Genomic DNA, 18378 nt, shown 5'->3' on the forward strand with positions numbered 1-18378 from the left:
CTGTTGTTATGTATGTTATGTTGTTATGTCTTTTCTATGCGTCTAGCGGCCTCCAGCCACTTTGATTAGACTAAACTGGCAAAATTGTTTTGGTATAAATACTCTGTATGTATTTTCTTTCTCAGCGGAGGGTGAGACGACACTTCTAGGGACACAGCTCTTTGACAATAGTGCACAATTGATTCAATAAACCAGACCTATACACCTGCAAACAACACTGGATCCAGCACACACACACAAGTACACAATGTTAAAGAACGAGTTACTGCTGTTGGTTCTCGTCTCTATCTAGATTTGGGCACCCTTTCTGCTGTGCACATTGACCCTGACCTCGACCTTTGCCCACCTGTCAGCCGAGCCCAGCAGCCTAAATCAGAGGATGAGTCGGACGACGAAGGCACGCCACCCCCACCACCACCACCTAAAGCTAAACCTAGACTGACCAGGACGACACCAATAGCTCTGCGCAGCACCACAAAAACAACCACCACATCCAGCTCATTTCCTATGGTGGAGGCTGTCGGTCTGGATGGTCCCGTGTTTGTGTATCGACCTTGGGGCACGGACGAGGTGGAAAATAACGCACGTACCTTGCCTGACCCTGTAATGAATGGAACCAGATTTTCGACTGAGTTTCATGCCTTTTATCAGGAGTTCCGTCCATCTGGATGAGAATGCAGAAAAATACTGTCGAATCTGATGAAAGCAAGCAATATAGCTAAAATCAGAGACCATTTCCCAGACTCGGGCATTCATGCCACTGAACCGCGCTTCTTGGACAAATACGAGTACATCCAGGCCATGGAGGGCTTGTGCAAGGCCATTGAGTTTGCTTTCCCTGCCAAAATCAACATGCTTGCTGTGACAGCGTGCAAACAGAAACCAGATGAGGACACTGACCAATTCATACATCGCATGATTGAGACTTTTACTGTTAACAGTGGCTTCTCTGACATCGACCCTGTTCAAAAATGTGCATTTAATATTCATATCTGCCATGCCATTCGGAGAAGCCTGAGCCCCAGAGGTTGCTGCTGCGATGGACAAAACTTATGTGGGTGGACTTGAGGAACCAGACTTGGATGAGCTGCGTAAGCATGCACGCCACGCTTACCTTACCCACCAAGAGAAGCTACGTGCCAAAGAGGCCAAAAGAGACAAAGACGCTTTCAATGCCACAATGACAAAGTTGTCTTGAATCAAAAGTCTGGTTTATTGAATCAATTGTGCACTATTGTCAAAGAGCTGTGTCCCTAGCAGTGTCGTCTCGCCCTCCACTGAGAAATAAAATACATACAGAGTATTTATACCACCAAAGCAACCTTGCCAGTTTAGTCTAATCAAAGTGGCTGGAGGCCGCTAGACGCATAGAAAAGACATAACAACATAACATACATAACAACAGATGGTATTACGAAGGTTAGGTCGAAGAGATCCATAACAATACACATTTTGATGCTAAATAAAGCCATAACAATACACCCCTTTTGATTATACGCCCTTCGAGACAACTGTTGTTGTGATTTTGGGCGTTACAAAAATAAATGAATTGAATTGAATTATAATAAATCACATTTATTTTAATCAACTCAACTTAAATCTTTATTCAAATATCACACATGGAAAACATTCAAGTTTTTTCTTCTTTTATTATTTTTTTTATTATTTTTTTTATCAAAAGGCTCAGCAGCCCACTCCATGCCCAAGCCATTGCTGGACGTGTCCGCGCCATCAGCCACCACCCAGGACATGAAATGGAACTCACTGAGGTTGAATTCTGCTCATCTGGAGCATAAGCTGTGTAACAAACGAGTCATCGTCAGAATCAGGAACATCTTTCTGTGACTTGAAATTAGCCTTACAGACACCTCCGACTCTGGGTCTACCCGACCCAACTCGACCTTTCACTCAGACAGTGGATAAACGTGATGGATGCATGGTTTCTGTCCTCCTTCAGATGCATGGGGGTACCCTACGGCCTGTTGCTTACTTTTCTGCTAAGCTTGACCCTGTTGCTGCTGGTCTACCCCGGTGTTTACGTGCTGTTGCCGCTGCTGAAAAGGCTGTTTTGACATCACGTGACCTCGTGGGCTACTCTGACCTAACTCTGTTAGTACCACATGCTGTTTCTCTGATCTTGCTTGAACAGAAAACTTCTCACTTGTCCACTGCTCGCTGGTTGAGGTACAATACCATTCTCTTGGAATTGCCAAATGTCAAAGTTAAAAGGTGTACTCAACTGAACCCCGCAACCCTGCTGCCCATTGAAGGGGATGGCGAGCCACACTGCTGTGTGTCAGGATAGATTTGGTATGTGCTTCTCGCTTTGATCTGCGGGAAGTGCCTTTAACTAACCCTGATTTGATTTTCTATGTAGATGGATCTGCATCCCATGACACACACACCGGCAGAAATAGGGTGGGATTTGCTGTTTGTTCTGACCATGACACAGTGGTTTCAGGACCCCTGCCCTCACACTTTTCTGCACAGACTGCAGAATTGGTGGCACTAACTAAAGCTTGTGAATTTGCAGCTGGACAATCTGTGACAATCTATACTGACTCACGTTATGCTTTTGGTGTGTGTCATGATTGGGCGGGTCTGTGGAGACACCGCAAATTTTTGAAATCTGATGGTAAACCTATTTTGAATGCTTCGCAGGTTGCTGACCTCTTGGAGGCAATTCTGTTGCCTTAGGAGGTGGCTATTTGCAGATGTCACGCTCACACTAACTCCAATGACCACATTTCTTTAGGTAACAGGCGAGCAGATGCAGCTGCGAAGGCTGCGCCCTATCAGTCTGATACAACACACTCTCTGTGTCTTGCTTCTTCAACCACTAATGTTGACATTCCTTCATCCTTATCAGCTATGCAGAGCTTCACAACATCTTCTGAAATCGTTCTGTGGACTAAACATGGGGCTGTGAAGCGAGAGGGCATCTGGCTTGGCCCTGACAACAAGCCTTGCCTACCCAAACACTTCTTCAGGCACATGGCAATACTTTCTCATGGTCGTGACCACGCCTCAGGGGCAATGGTTCATCTGCTCACACAAAATTGGTTCACAAAGGGCTTCTGTGCAGAAGTTTTGTCAGTCATGTGCTATTTGTTTGGCACACAATCCAGGTAGGACTAAACCTATCCAAGAAGCGGCACACCCGCCCCCAAACAGACCGTTTGGACACATTCAAATGGATTTCATTGAACTAACTCCATGCAAAAGTAAGATTTTGTTTGGTTTTAGTTGATGCCTGGTCACGACATGTCGAGGCGTTCCCATGTAAACATGCTTTGAGTCATGCCGTGGTTAAAGCACTCATAACTGAGATTGTGCCACAGTGGGGCATTCCTGAAAAAATATCAAGTGATAATGGGACGCATTTTGTGGCCAGGATAGTTGAGGAGGTGGGCCGATTTTTAGATATTGATCTCCGCAAACACACTTCTTATCACCCTGAATCTGCAGGTATGGTAGAAAGGGAAAATGGCACTCTGAAACGCAAACTTGCCAAAATCTGTGAAGACACAGGACTTTCATGGGCCAAAGCTCTCCCTCTTGCTCTCATGTATATGCGAATGAAGGTAAGATCCCGCTGTAAGATGAGTCCATTTGAAATACTGTTTGCTAGACCCCAAATCTTAGTCTGGGCCCACCTCCAAGGGAACTTCCACACAGCTCCTTGTGCGATGACAATGTTTTGGCATATTGTAAAGAACTTAATGCACTCTTGTCTTCTATTTCTGTACAGGTTAAAGCTGCCCTGCCAACGGCAGCTGAGGCTGTACTGCATAATATCCGAGTGGGAGATTCTGTTCTGCTCAAGGAAACCAGACGCAAACACTGGCACTCGCAACGCTGGGTGGGACCTTATGTGGTTCTCCTCATCACCGACATGGCAGTGGAAGTTGCAGAGCGAGGCACCTGGATTCACGCATCCCACTGCCGGGTTGTCCCTCCTCCACTCGAGGAACCATCGTGTGACCCTGGCGAGGGCTGCACCACCACTCCCGAGCAACAAGGGGTAGACTCAAACGCTGCCCCCACCACTGAGACCAGACCCTTTGGGGGGTCCCAGCGTACGCAAGCCACGAGGGAGACCTCCTGGTGCACAGACATGGCTCCGCACGCCTGAACCTACTGACCGTGTGCTGAGGCCTTGTGGTAACCGGAACTGACCCATTGATCTCCCATCGTACATCCACGGGTATTGTTTTGCTTTTACATGGCTCCTGAGCCTACTGTTGCTTCTCCCTCTTTAAGGGGGGGAGTCTTGAGGGTTAAATGTTTGAAACATTTTAAATGGACTGCTGCAAGCCCCCTCACAGTACCAGGGTACGCATTTGTGTTTTCTGTGGTGTTGACAATGTTCATCCTATGGCTCATATATGCTCCAGGTTTCTTCCACTCTGTATCTACTCGCAATAAACGCAATCTGCCAGGGGATGATACTGCCTGGTCAGAAGCTTTGATGAAGTCGTACAATCCTTCTACCCCGTATTCTCTAAATTACTGGTCTATCTATCTATCTAAGGCTCCAGCAAAGGGGAGGGGGGCATCCCGTCCCCACGCGTTGAGCCGACCAGGTGAACCAGTTTTTTCCAACACTGGCGGTCTAGGGCCAGCTGCTCTGCGTCCTCTATGGTGACTCCAAGTTGTTGGAGGTCGCCCGCAATGACGTCAAGCCATCGGGTGCGGGGCTTGCCTCGTGGTCGTTTCCAGCCTGCCGCCTTTGGGTCAAACTGGAGGATGGCTCTCGTGGGATGGTCAGCAGGAAGGCGGAGGACATGGCCAAACCAGCGGGTGCGGCGTTGCGCAGCCAGGCAGGATGCTCTGGGCTGGAGCGTGCAAGCTCTGAGCCCCTGGTTGGAAACTCGCTGGGGCCACCAGCGAGTTATTTTTGATGGTGCGGAGAGCTCTGCTATCAAAGCCGTCTACTTTGGCAGCCAGAGTCTTGTTCAGGGGCGAAATTATTAAATTACTGGTACCAATACGCAAAGTATGTGGCAGATAGATATAATAGCATAAAAATTTGTATTGTTGTGGATCTCTTTGACCTAACCTTTGTAATACCATCTGTTGTTATGTATGTTATGTTGTTATGTCTTTTCTATGCGTCTAGCGGCCTCCAGCCACTTTGATTAGACTAAACTGGCAAGGTTGTTTTGATGGTATAAATACTCTGTATGTATTTTATTTCTCAGCGGAGGGTGAGACGACACTGCTAGGGACACAGCTCTTTGACAATTGTGCACAATTGATTCAATAAACCAGACTTTTGATTCAAGACAACTTCTCTGTTGATTTTTATATCTTTAAGATTTTTTACTATTAGAAATTCCACAACAGCGCGTAGGGCACAATGGGTGTGGGGGGTGGGAGAATGGGAGCTGAAAACAGGGGTGGATTGGAGCAATGATGTCTTGAACAGTAAACTGAAAACTTGTAATGTAAAATTTCTGATGTAATTACCATGAACACTTACAGAGCTGTGAAGCGGTGCTGCCCTGACGTAGTGTCAATGCAACACCACAGACAGGAAATGCTAACCATAACGCTCATAAGAGGAAAGTGAAATGCAGCTTTTGAAAAAGCATTCCCTTTACAAACAACAAACTCTCTTGATTCTGCTTCCAAACTGCTGTTCAGATCTGTACAGGCATGTACAGATCTGAAAATCTGATTCTTGTATTATTATGTATGTATCAGTTCATATTTCAAACTGTTTTTTTTGCTACTAAATTATGTATATGGTGTTTCAATAGCATTATCTACTGTTCCTAACACTTTTTGACATTCGACTAGGTACACTGGCATCTTTGTGTTGAAAAAACTGAGTGTGTGCTGTCTCAGGTGGTCTCTGCAATAACAAGTACTACATGGCATCACACAGGGCTTTCCTGGTTACAGACAGGTGGTTCTGATTAAAAGCAAAAACAAAAAACTGGCTGCAGGGGGCGGAGTTTGAAGTGTGTATACCTGTTAGACCAATCACACATGCATTATACCTCCAAATCCCGCCCCTCAGCCCCCGTCACTCTACCCTTTAGTCCTCCAGACCCCACCACTCCTCCCCTTCACTCTCCCCTTTAGTCCACCAGACCTCACCCCTCCTCCTCACTCACTCTCCCCTTTAGTCCACCAGACCTCACCCCTCCTCCTCTCTCACTCTCCCCTTTAGTCCTCCAGACCTCACCCCTCCTCCTCTCTCACTCTCCCCTTTAGTCCTCCAGACCTCGCCCCTCCTCCTCTCTCACTCTCCCCTTTAGTCCACCAGACCTCGCCCCTCCTCCTCTCTGACTCTCTCCTTTAGTCCTCCAGACCTCACCCCTCCTCCTCTCTCACTCTCCCCTTTAGTCCTCCAGACCTCGCCCCTCCTGCCCCCTCACTCTCCCCTTTAGTCCTCCAGACCACGCCCCTCCTCCTCTCTCACTCTCCCTTTTAGTCCTCCAGACCTCGCCCCTCCTCCTCTCTGACTCTCTCCTTTAGTCCTCCAGACCTCACCCCTCCTCCTCTCTCACTCTCCCCTTTAGTCCTCCAGACCTCGCCCCTCCTCCTCTCTCACTCTCCCTTTTAGTCCTCCAGACCTCACCCCTCCTCCTCTCTCACTCTCCCCTTTAGTCCTCCAGACCTCACCCCTCCTCCTCTCTCACTCTCCCTTTTAGTCCTCCAGACCTCACCCCTCCTCCTCTCTCACTCTCCCCTTTAGTCCTCCAGACCTCGCCCCTCCTCCTCTCTCACTCTCCCTTTTAGTCTTCCAGACCTCACCCCTCCTCCTCTCTCACTCTCCTCTTTCATTTTCCAGGTACATTCCAGTTTAGCAGGTTTTGTTTTTCCAGTTTTGTCTATAGAAATTATCATGGTGGCGTTGTACTTGATAGTGAAGTCTGTTAATTTCTGTGGAAATGGAGTTTGTCTCACCACGAGTTGGCAGGCAAAGCTCTCCTGAGTGAAGCAGTAACACTGGGACAGTGTAGAGAAGAACTTGGCCATGCACTGCTCCTGCCCCAGAGTCGAGTACCCCTGAAAAGTCTGAAGGATCAATCTGCGAAGCTGCTTCAGCTGAGGAACACAAGAACAACAGTCACAACTTAAGTGGGATTAAACCAAGACTGAACCAGGACTAAACCAGGACTAAACCAGGACTGAACCAGGACTAAACCAGGACTAAACCAAGACTGAACCAGGACCAAACCAGGACTAAACCAGGACTGAACCAGGACTAAACCAGGACTGAACCAGGACTGAACCAGGACTGAACCAGGACTAAACCAAGACTGAACCAGGACTAAACCAGGACTAAACCAGGACTGAACCAGGACTAAACCAGGACTAAACCAAGACTGAACCAGGACCAAACCAGGACTAAACCAGGACTGAACCAGGACTAAACTAGGGCTAAACTAGGACTGAAGCAAGACTGAAGTGGAATTAAACCAGGACTTGAGTTTCGTGCCTTCATGCTGTTGATAAGTTCAATGGGGAAGAACAAGTCCAAGCCCACGTCTTTTCTGAAAAGAGAAAAAGATAATTATTTATATAATAATGGCTACTTCAACCAAGACACACGCTAATTCGAACAGTTATTACAGATGAATGGTATGCATACACTATATAAAAAGAAACACACACTTTTTTTTCTCACTGTCTGACATAACATCAGACTAAACTTTTCCTGGATTTAGAATTAGGATTATCAAAATGATTTCTATTTGGATTTTTTTAATAGCAATTGTTATGACTTTCTTCAGTCAGAAGTTGATGTTCATCTGTACAAACAATTATACACAAATATAAACACCTTGGGAATATCCAGCCATCACACGGGTCAGGAAGGAGACGGGTTCTGTGTCCCAGAGATGAATGTGCTTTTGTCTGAAATGTGCAGATCAACCCAAGAACAAAAGTAAAAGACCTTGTGTGTAATTGTGTTAATCCTAACTGACCTAAAACTGGAAGTTTAGTCTGATTTCATGTCAGACAGTGAGAAAAAAAGTGGTTTCAAATGTATTCATCTGAGACTCAAAACGAAATCTGTTTTTTCCTTTTTATTTGTCGGTAAACCACATATCTATGGAACAAACGTACCCAAAAGGATTTTAATTAGAATACTGGTGAACAACAACCAAATGAATTTAAAAAAAATACTCACTCCAACAGCTCAAAGTTAGATTTTTTCTCAAGGCCGTTAGGATTCATGTCTTTGTAAAATCTCCTGCAAAAGATGGAACGATGGTGCAGTTAATGTAGACACAGTTTAGAGCTAAACAATACGAGCGTTTATGCTCTTGTTTAAGCGGTCTATTTTCAGCAAAAAAAAATTAGATTGACTAACTGAAAAACTGTTGGCTAATGCTACCTAGCTTGTGACTGTAATGTGATTGAGAGGGACTTGTTTAACAGCATAGATCAGTTCAGATCTATATGGTCAGATTGTGTTAAAACAAAGTTCATATTCAAGTGTCGGTGTAATCCCTCAGTCGTCCAGGTATGATCCATAGAAAGAAACAATGTCAGTTCTGTAAACAAGAGTTTTAGAATGAAGACGTTTGGCTACTCATCCAAGCCGCTTCTTCAGTTCTGGTCAGATTACTGCTGGACACTGCCTTATATCTGTTTGTTGACTAGGACTATTAAACTACACTAAATGTGAACTGTGTCTCAGACATATTTAGCATAATCATTCAGGCCCCAATGGGTGCTCTCACACCTATTAGCATACTGGCTATTAGCACACTGGCTATCCCTATTGTTTTCCATGTTTGATTTGGGATTGCAGATGGAGTTATACACTCACCTGAAGGATTATTAGGAACACCAGACTAATACAGTGTTTGACCCCCTTTCGCCTTCAGAACTGCCTTAATTCTAGGTGGCATTGATTCAACAAGGTGCTGATTCATTCTTTAGAAAAGTTGGCCCATATTGAGGAGCATCTTGCAGTTGATGGAGATTTGTGGGATGCACATCCAGGGCACGAAGCTCCCGTTCCACCACATCCCAAAGATGCTCTATCGGGTTGAGATCTGGTGACTGTGGGGCCATTGTAGTTCAGTGAACTCATTGTCATGTTCAAGAAACCAATTTGAAATGATTCGAGTTTTATGACATGGTGCATTATCCTGCTGGAAGTAGAGGAGGAGGATGGTACATGGTGGTCATGAAGGGATGGACATGGTCAGAAACAATGTTCAGGTAGCCCGTGGCATTTAAACGATGCCTAATTGGCACTAAGGGACCTAAAGTGTGCCAAGAAAACATCCCACACACCATTACACCACCACCACCTGCACAGTGGTAACAAGGCATGATGGATCCATGTTCTCATTCTGTTTACGCCAAATTCTGACTCTACCATTTGAATGTCTCAACAGAAATCGAGACTCATCAGACCAGGCAACATTTTTCCAGTCTTCAACTGTCCAATTTTGGTGAGCTCGTGCAAATTGTAGCCTCTTTTTCCTATTTAGGTAAAGGTACCTAAAGGTAAAATACTGAGACTGATACTGAAATTCTGCAGATTTTGTAAATATTGTGTTATGTTTTTTCTTGCAATACATGGCACCAGCCACCAAAAGTACATCTGTTTCAGTCTGGTTTATTACACTGCTCTCCCAACTCCCAGTGAGCCGATACTTAATTCTTCTGATTTAGCCCAACTCAATATCCAAGTCCAAAATATCAATTCACCCCCTTTCTGAGCCACATGTGCTACATGCGTGCTACAGAAAATGTGGCGAGCTAGCCAAGAGGTGGTATAGCAGTTAATAATACTTGTTTTGTTTTGCAGTCTCACCAACCCTTTTCAACATGGACATTTTTGAGTCCCTCGGTATTAACATACAAAACGTGGTTATTGTGAGTGCCAGTTCTAAATGTGAAGTTGATGAAGTAGAAGATTTTCTGCTCCAATACAGTGCTATAGAGCGTTCAGTTATGATAAACTCCCCTGACTCTGAATTTCATGAAATGTTGGTTGTCGAGTTTAAAGCATGTTCAGCTTTCAATTTCTTAAATCCATTACTGCCGTACAAATATAAACCTGCACATAATGAATACTGTGTTAAAAACCTGTCAAAACTTCATGCTGCCAGTGTAGGTTCCACAAAGACTAAGACTTACCTTGCTGACTTAAAACAAATGGCTAAGATATCTGGTCAAGATTTTGCGGAAGTATTACAGGAGCTGATGACTCAAATAAATGAAGCTGTAACTGAACTGTGCCCTGTTTCATCAGAAGGCACCAAGGAAAACCCCGTCACTGCACCTGCACATCACAAAATGGCTGCCGCTCCAGATACACAACCCAAAATGGAGGCCGATCCAGTTTTATCAACATATAACAAGCCTGCTGCTTCTTCCCCCCCTGCCATCCACAGGACCTGCTGCTGGAATGAGAGAAGGATATCCAAATAACATATCTGCTGACTTCAATCCACCAGAAGTGCAGACATATGTAGTCGAACATATTGTGAAAAGTGACAACATTTCCATGCGCTCACACAGGTTACGCACATTCTCCGGAAGAGTCCCCCGCCCACAGCATGAGATGGACTATGACACATGGCGTTCAGGGGTGGACCTCATTCTGAAAGACTCTGCCATTTCGGACACCCAGCAATCCAGGTACATTCTCGACAGTCTTCTGCCACCTGCTGCAGATGTAGTGAAACATCTCAGCACAGACTTGCCGGCAGAAACCTACATTCAACATCTTGACTCGGCGTATGGGACAGTACAAGATGGAGAAGAACTCTGTTAAATTCATGAGCACTCTACAAGACTCTGGGGAAAAACCATCTGCATATCTACACCGACTGCAAGTAGCCCCGAGTCTAGCCGTCAAGTGGGGAGGAGTGAAGCAGAGTGAGTTCAACAGGCACCTGCTCAGTCAGTTTTGCAGGGGATGCTGGGATGACAGCCTCATCTCTGAGCTCCAGCTGAAGCAGAGGAAGACAACCCCACCTCCATTTTCGGAACTGTTAATGCTGTTGAGAACTGAAGAAGACCGTGACGCAAACAAGGTTCAACGGACGAAGCAACATCTGGGAACATCTAAGCAGAGAGTTGTTGCTCAAGCTCAGTTCGCAGTAGAAGATGGAGTGGGTGCTGCCATTTCCTCCCTCTCAAACCAAGTGGCAGAACTACAACGGCAGCTGGCCGCTTTCACTGCTTCCCGGTCTGTTTCTCAGTTCGCTCAGTCTCATCCAGTCCCAAAGCCACATGCACTACATGCTACACATGTCTAAATCCAGGCTAAGTGAGTTCTTAACTGGGACTAAACCATGTCTAAATCCAGGCTAAGTGAGTTCTTAACTGGGACTAAACCATGTCTAAATCCAGGCTAAGTGAGTTCTTAACTGGGACTAAACCATGTCTAAATCCAGGCTAAGTGAGTTCTTAAATGTTGTGTTTACCGTATCTCCAGGCAGCCGAGTTGAAGAGCCATGCCATCACTCACTTTAGAGGCATAGTTTACCATGTAGTCACTCCTCACCTGCACACAACACGACATTTAAATAAACTGACACAACGCTCCTAGGCCGTTATAGGAAATGGGATTATTACATGGCCAGAACACACGCTTCTCATATACTTTGTAAAGATGTGAGTCTGGTGACTGAATCTCCCAAAATTCAGATGGGCATGATTGACGGGTGGATTAGCCAATCAGGGACACACATAGTCCGTCAGTATCAAAACAAATATGGCTACTTATGAGTAAATCACAGCTGAATGAAAAATATGCTGTGTTTCTGCAGAATCAATGACTGAAGCACTAAACTCTATTACTCTGAGGGGAGAGAAATGGCATTTTGTTTGTAAATGATGCGTGGCCAATGGCCTCCCTCGTTTCACATGTGTCCATGAGCAATATTAATCTGATTGGATGATCATGTTTGATTGAACTCGAGATGACGGAAGGAGTGATGACCAGACTGACATCAAGCTGTATAAAAAATACAGAGAGCTATGAGTCTAGACTTTTTCAAATATAAAGAGAGATTAATTCAAAATGATTTAAATTGGTTAACTTAAGTCCATTCACTTCAAATAGCTAAATGTTAACTGGCAATTCGACTGCTCATCACATACAAGACCAGCTGAATTCAACAAGTGCTGACACAGTAATAACAGTGACTTTTACCTGTTGGTAAAAGTAGAGCATTGTCGTTGGGTCATCTTTGAATTTATCCATGAAATCTTTGGGGATGTATCTGATTCTCAAGTCATACCTGCACAAGAACAGATAAATGAATAAATACATTTAAAAATAAAATAAAATGAATGTATACTATCATGTACACTGCCTGGCCAAAAAGTCACCACCAAAAAAAAAAAGGTCACGCTCTAATATTTGGTTGGAGCACCTTTAGCTTTGATTACGACACGCATTCACTGTGCCATTGTTTCGATTTTGCTTCTGCAATGTCACAAGATTTATTTCCATCCAGTGTTGCATTAATTTTTCACCAAGATGTTGTATTGATGATGGTCGAGTCTGACGCTGCACAAACTCTTCTCCAGCACATCCCAAAGATTCTCACTGGGGTAAAGGTCTGGACTCTGTGGTGGACAATCCATGTGTGAAAATGATGTCTCATTTTCCCTGAACCACTCTTTCACAATTTGAGCCCGATGAATCCTGGCATTGTCATCTTGGAATATACCCCTGGCATCAGGGAAGAAAAAAATCCACTGAGGGAATAACCTGGTCATTCAGTATATTCAGGTGTCAGCTGACCTCATTCTTTGAGCACAGACTGTTGCTGAACCTAGACCGGACCAACAGGAGGAGGCTCGTACCTATTTGCTTAGTTAAATCCAGGTGGCGACTTTGGCCAGGCAGTGTATTTTACGGTTGTTGGAACAGAAGCCTGAGAAGTCACAAATGTAATACTTTTTCATTATGGCTTAACACTTATGTTGAATATAAAAATGTCTGTATCAATACAGAGTGTAGTACCACAGTCTATGTCAGCCTGTGCAAAAGACTGTCCAACAAATGATCATTTATTTACTAAGACATCAAATAGTCTGACTCAAGAGTGTGTTGTCATGTTTGAGGAACACATTAGAGATGTTATGTGTGATGTCACTCCCGAGTCCATCAGCTGATTCAAAACAATGAACATGTCACAAATTCCTGTTTTTTTCAGTGACAATACATATTGTGTGAAAAAGAGATTGCAGTTGTATACAGCCAATAAAGTACTCAGCATGAATCTATAGTTAAAACTGTGACAGACAGTGTATGAGGCAGGTTGAGGTAAAAAGCTATGCTTGGCTAAGGTAGTGGCAGTTAGCGAGATATACACACAGGTAATCCTATGTTATGCTAGATTACTACATCATTTATGTATTTGTTACAATTTGCAGTTAAAGGTTCTATGTTATGCAAAATTGACTGATCTTTAAACAATGTTCTAAAGCTGTTCCCTCCTTAAAAACAAACCTGGAGTTGAGTTTTGCTTCATTCACACATGTTTGAGTAACTTTTTTTTATCTGTCTACATACAGTGAATAAAACATACATAAAGTATTTAGTCAGCCACCAATTATGCAGGTTCTCCCACTTAAAAACATGATGGAGGCCTGTAATTTTCATCATAGATACATTTCAACTATGAGAGACAAAATGGGGGGAAAGAATGCAGGAAATCACATTGTAGGATTTTTAATGAATAATTAGTAAGTTCCTTGGTAAAATAAGTATTTGGTCACCTACAAACAAGCAAGATTCCTGGCTCTCACAGACCTGTAACTTCTTCTTTAAGAGGCTCCTCTGTTCTCCACTTGTTATCTGTATTAATGGCACCTGTTTGAACTTATTATCAGTATAAAAGACACCTGTCTCAAACAGTCAGACTCCAAACTCCACTATGGCCAAGACCAAAGAGCAAAGGAACCACAAACAAAACTGTAGACCTGCACCAGGCTGGAAAAACTGAATCTGCAATAGGTGCAGCTTGTGTGAAGAAATCAACTGTGGGAGCAATTATTAGAAAATGGAAGACATACAAGACCACTGATAATCTCCCTTGATCTGTGGCTCCATGCAAGATCTCACCCCATGGGGTCAGAATGATCACAAGAACGGTGAGCAAAAATCCCAGAACTACACGGGGGGACCTAGTGAATGACCTGCAGAGAACTGGGACCAGAGTAACAAAATCTACCACCAGTAACACACTACGCCGCCAGGGACTCAAATCCTGCTGTGACAGATGTGTCCCCATGCTTAAGACGTCTGCTGTGACGTGTCAGGTCAGCTGATTTCAGGTTTTTTCTCAAATAGAAAACAGAGTGTTTTCTGTTTGAGAAAAGAGCTCAGCCTGAATATGAATGTGAATGAAAGGGAACACAACTTCAGGCTTGTTTGTGATGAGGAAACAACATTAGAATGGAGATCAGAAAATAGGGTAATTAAACACACACTTTTGACAGATGTCTCAATTCAATTCAATTTATTTGTAGTCATTGTCACAGAAGAACAACAAAATTGCGTTTGGAACATCCCTTAAAGTGCAAACCCATAAATAATAAATACCCCTTAAACCCAAGTGTAAACATTGACCCAGTGTGGCTTCAGTACAACATGAGACAGTTCTTGTAGCAGCATGATGGTGTCAAGTAAGGTGCACAAAAAAAAAGTCTGTGTTTGATGAATGAATAATAATGGCTTACCCTTGTAATGCTCTTTACAGGCTTGTCAAAGCCTCTCAAAGCTCTACACTATAGTCATTATTCATTAATTTCCGCACTTAGTGATGGCTAAGCTACTATTGTAGCCACAGCTGCCCTGGGGCAGACTGACGGAAGCTAGGATGCCAATCTGCTCCTCCGACCACCACCAATCATTCACGCACACTCCACTTTCATACTAGGCAATGTGGGAGACAGAACTTGGTCAGAGTGGGAATCGATCCTCCAACCTTCAGGTTGGGGGACCACTGAACCACTGTCACTGTCAGAGGTAAAAGTAAAGGTCATATTTGAATAATTCTGATTTCATTTCTAAGCTCAGTACCTCCACTCGGCCTCCAGGTGGTGCTGCTCGTACCGCTGCGTCAGCTCTGAGATGCTCATGTCGGGGTGGAGCCAGTGCAGCTCGGACGATTTCAGATGTTTAAGGAGGAGCCCAAAGCAGTCGCCATTTTGGATCTGAGGGCCCACACAGCCGCTGGACAGAACCACCTTCAGAACGGACTGCAATGAAACAGAAAGTCAGCCAGATATAACAAGGTGACGGGCTCACGCTCAGGAATTTGACTGATGAATGGCCGGCCCTAGCTTTTAGGGGACCCTAAGCTAAATTTGTCTCTGGGGCCCCCGGCAGCAAATGTACCTGGCTCAGCTATTTGTGATTCACATTTGACAATATTATGACTCTGGTCTCATCACCTTGACCAGTTGTACACTGCCTGGCCAAAAAAAGTCGCCACCAAAAATGTTTGGTGCTCCAACCTAATATTTGGTTGGAGCACCTTTAGCTTCGATTACGGCACACATTCACTGTGGCATTGTTTCGATAAGTTTCTGCAATGTCACAAGATTTATTTCCATCCAGTGTTGTTAATTTTTCAAGAAGATCTTGCATTGATGATGGTAGAGTCTGACCGCTGTTCAAAATCTTCTCCAGCAGTGGGATTACATTTACATTATGTCGGGTCCTTGCACCGGTGTAAACACATAGCTGCCCTCACCTCTGCTCGGCTCAAAAACAAATGTAGCAGCAGCAGATATTTTGCTACTTAGATATAAAACAAATGTAATTGTTTTAGAGGGATATTTAGGCTGCTGTAAACACACCAGCCTTGAGTCCAATAAAACTTGATATATTATAATATTTTCAATATAAATGCATGGGCTCTTGGGGGTCCTCTCCTGGCCTCGGGGCCCTAAGCAGCTGTTTAGTCTGCTTATAGACTGGGCTGGCCCTAGTAGTAGTAGTAGTAGTAGTAGTAGTAGTAGTAGTAGTAGGCTACAAATTGTTCAATATTACCCATAGTTATATTTATTTGTCTTTAATGCAAACATGAACTGTAACTTGTTTACATTTTTACATATAGAAAAGAAACAGAATTACTAATAAGCTGTTCACTACTGGTAAATATATTTATCTAGTGTCAAAAATCTTTGGTCAACTAAAGACTAAGACTAAAGTCCTGGCGTCTAAAAAGGGGGCGTGGCAAAAGCACTCAAAGCTATTCTGTATGTCTGTGTGTCTAAACTGCAGTCACAAGACTACACCTGCAGGGGGAGCTCATGCAAAAACTACTATTTATCTAGAAAAAAAAAGAACTAGGAAACAATGGGTTTATATAAAGACAGATTCAACTTGTGAATCATGAGTTTAATTTGACTTTTATAGAGAAATACCAACAAACCTTCAGCTAATTGACTCACTTCCCCTTTCTGCTGTTGTCCCATTGAAATCCTTGGTCGATTAAGACACCATCGACTGATTAATCAACTACACAATTAAAGTCCTACAGTCCTACATGATACTTTTACATGACTGCTTAATTTGTCTCATCCTAAGGCTCCACAAGGCAAACTGCACATCACGTCCAGTCTGAGGTCTCTGGTCAGAATGTCTCATTTTTCATTTTGTTTTCACACTTTTACTTTGACAAACATCAAAACTGTGACAAAACAGGAACTAATGTCCACAGCAGAACTCAACCACGACCAAACCAAAAGAATTTACATTCTAGTAGTAGTAGTAATGATAGTAGGAGTAGTAGCAGTAGTAGTAGCAATAGCAGTTATTGGTAGTAACAGCAGTAATGATAGTAGGAGTAGAAACAGTAGAAACAGCAGCAGCAGAAGCAGTAGTAGTAGTAATAGTAGAATCAGTAGGAGTACTAACAGTAGTAGCACCATTAGTAGTATAGCAGTAGTAGGAGTTGTAGTGAATAGTAGTTTTCTACCTTGATGGTCCATCCGTCTTCACATCGCACCAGTTTAAAGTTTTTCCCCAGGTTTGGGCTATTGCTGAGGAAACACACTTTGATGATCTTCACCATGGTCGCTGTGGGAGACTGGACAGAGGGCTCTGAGTGGCTGGAGGTGGTTGCCATGGGAGACAGGACGGAGCTCTCTGATTGGTTGGAGGTGGGGGACATGCTTCTCCATGTTAGTGTGGCGCTGACTCCAGACATGATTTTTGATTGGTTCATTTATTATAAGATGTCATTATGGGTTTAGGTGCAGTTTTCTTGAAGATAAGAACCAAGGTTTTGTTTCACAAAATGGCATCTTGAAAATAAGTGATTAAAGATTACTCAGACATGAGTCAATCCAAATACAACTTCAGGTAAATGGTGAAGGGGAACAACTATAACATGGTCAAAGCTCTGAAAAGTCCCCAATAACTCCACTTTAATGTAAATGCTAATTAGTGTAGAAAATGGTGCCTAAAATGTCCACACAAAAAAACACCTAAAACAGTTTATATTTGAATAGTTACAGGTAAAGGTGCATTTTGAAACATTTAGATTTGGAGTAGAGTATAGTTCTAATTTACTTCTTTCCAAAGACGATGTTGTTTAGCTCAGTCTGGTTTAGTTCAGTCTGGTTTAGTTCGATCTGGTTTAGTTCAGTCTGGTTTAGTTCGATCTGGTTTAGTTCAGTCTGGTTTAGTTCAGTCTACTTTAGTTCGATCTGGTTTATTTTAATCTGGTTTAAAATGCAGAACCATCTAATACCAATTTATGTGTTTATTAATAGAGATTAGAACATTTTTTGAAATGATATAAATCTTGGCTTCTTCAAATTATGAATCCTATTTCAATATTTTCTAAGGTAAGCCCTTCTTTCCTTCAAACACGCTCCACTAACCGTGAAAGATTTTCAAGTATTGTGAACCTGAATGTATGTACTCACCAGTTTGCACAAGCTGAAACGCAAAACTTAGAAAAAGAAAATATTCCTGCGTAAAAATCGTCCTATTAAATATATTAAAATAAAACGTTGTCAGTGATCTTGTTGTTGCTAAATGTTTCTACAGTTCTAAACTACACTTCGGCTGCCAAAAGAGGAAATAGTGCATTCTCAAAATGTAAAAAAGGAAGTCATACTAACTGAAAAGACGTAACACCCCTGTCGTTACATAAATGGAAGAGTCTAAAGCCACAGACAGAAGCACCCACTATGGTGACAATGGCACTGCCCACACTTCCTCTAGAAAAACAAAAAACACATTTTTGCATAAAGATGAGAAGAAGAAGTGATGGGATTTTCAAAAATAGACGCGAGATATTTATTTGAGGTATTGATACCAAAAAAATCTCATTCACATGACAGAAATAAACCTTTCCTGTTTATAATGTTTATAATGATGTTGAGCTGTATTTTTTTTGTATAAAACAC

At 43.2% G+C, this 18378-nt stretch overlaps 1 protein-coding gene across 1 annotated transcript in view; it reads right to left on the reverse strand.

Annotated features, from left to right (window-relative positions):
- LOC117381480 (protein-tyrosine kinase 2-beta-like) overlaps positions 1-18056 on the reverse strand; it is a 47552-nt gene extending 29496 nt beyond the window's left edge. The window contains exons 1-8 of the mRNA XM_033978462.2: positions 17893-18056; positions 16938-17265; positions 15032-15210; positions 12149-12236; positions 11418-11497; positions 8153-8215; positions 7457-7511; positions 6922-7062 (exon numbers count right to left, since the gene is read on the reverse strand). Coding sequence (XP_033834353.1) covers positions 6922-7062; positions 7457-7511; positions 8153-8215; positions 11418-11497; positions 12149-12236; positions 15032-15210; positions 16938-17186 — 855 coding nt within the window. The 5' untranslated portion in view covers positions 17187-17265; positions 17893-18056. The remainder of the gene's footprint in view (positions 1-6921; positions 7063-7456; positions 7512-8152; positions 8216-11417; positions 11498-12148; positions 12237-15031; positions 15211-16937; positions 17266-17892) is intronic.
- Between the last annotated feature and the right edge of the window lie 322 nt (positions 18057-18378).

Source organism: Periophthalmus magnuspinnatus, chromosome 2, assembly GCF_009829125.3.
Source record: "Periophthalmus magnuspinnatus isolate fPerMag1 chromosome 2, fPerMag1.2.pri, whole genome shotgun sequence".
NCBI classification, from domain to species: Eukaryota; Metazoa; Chordata; class Actinopteri; order Gobiiformes; family Gobiidae; genus Periophthalmus; species Periophthalmus magnuspinnatus.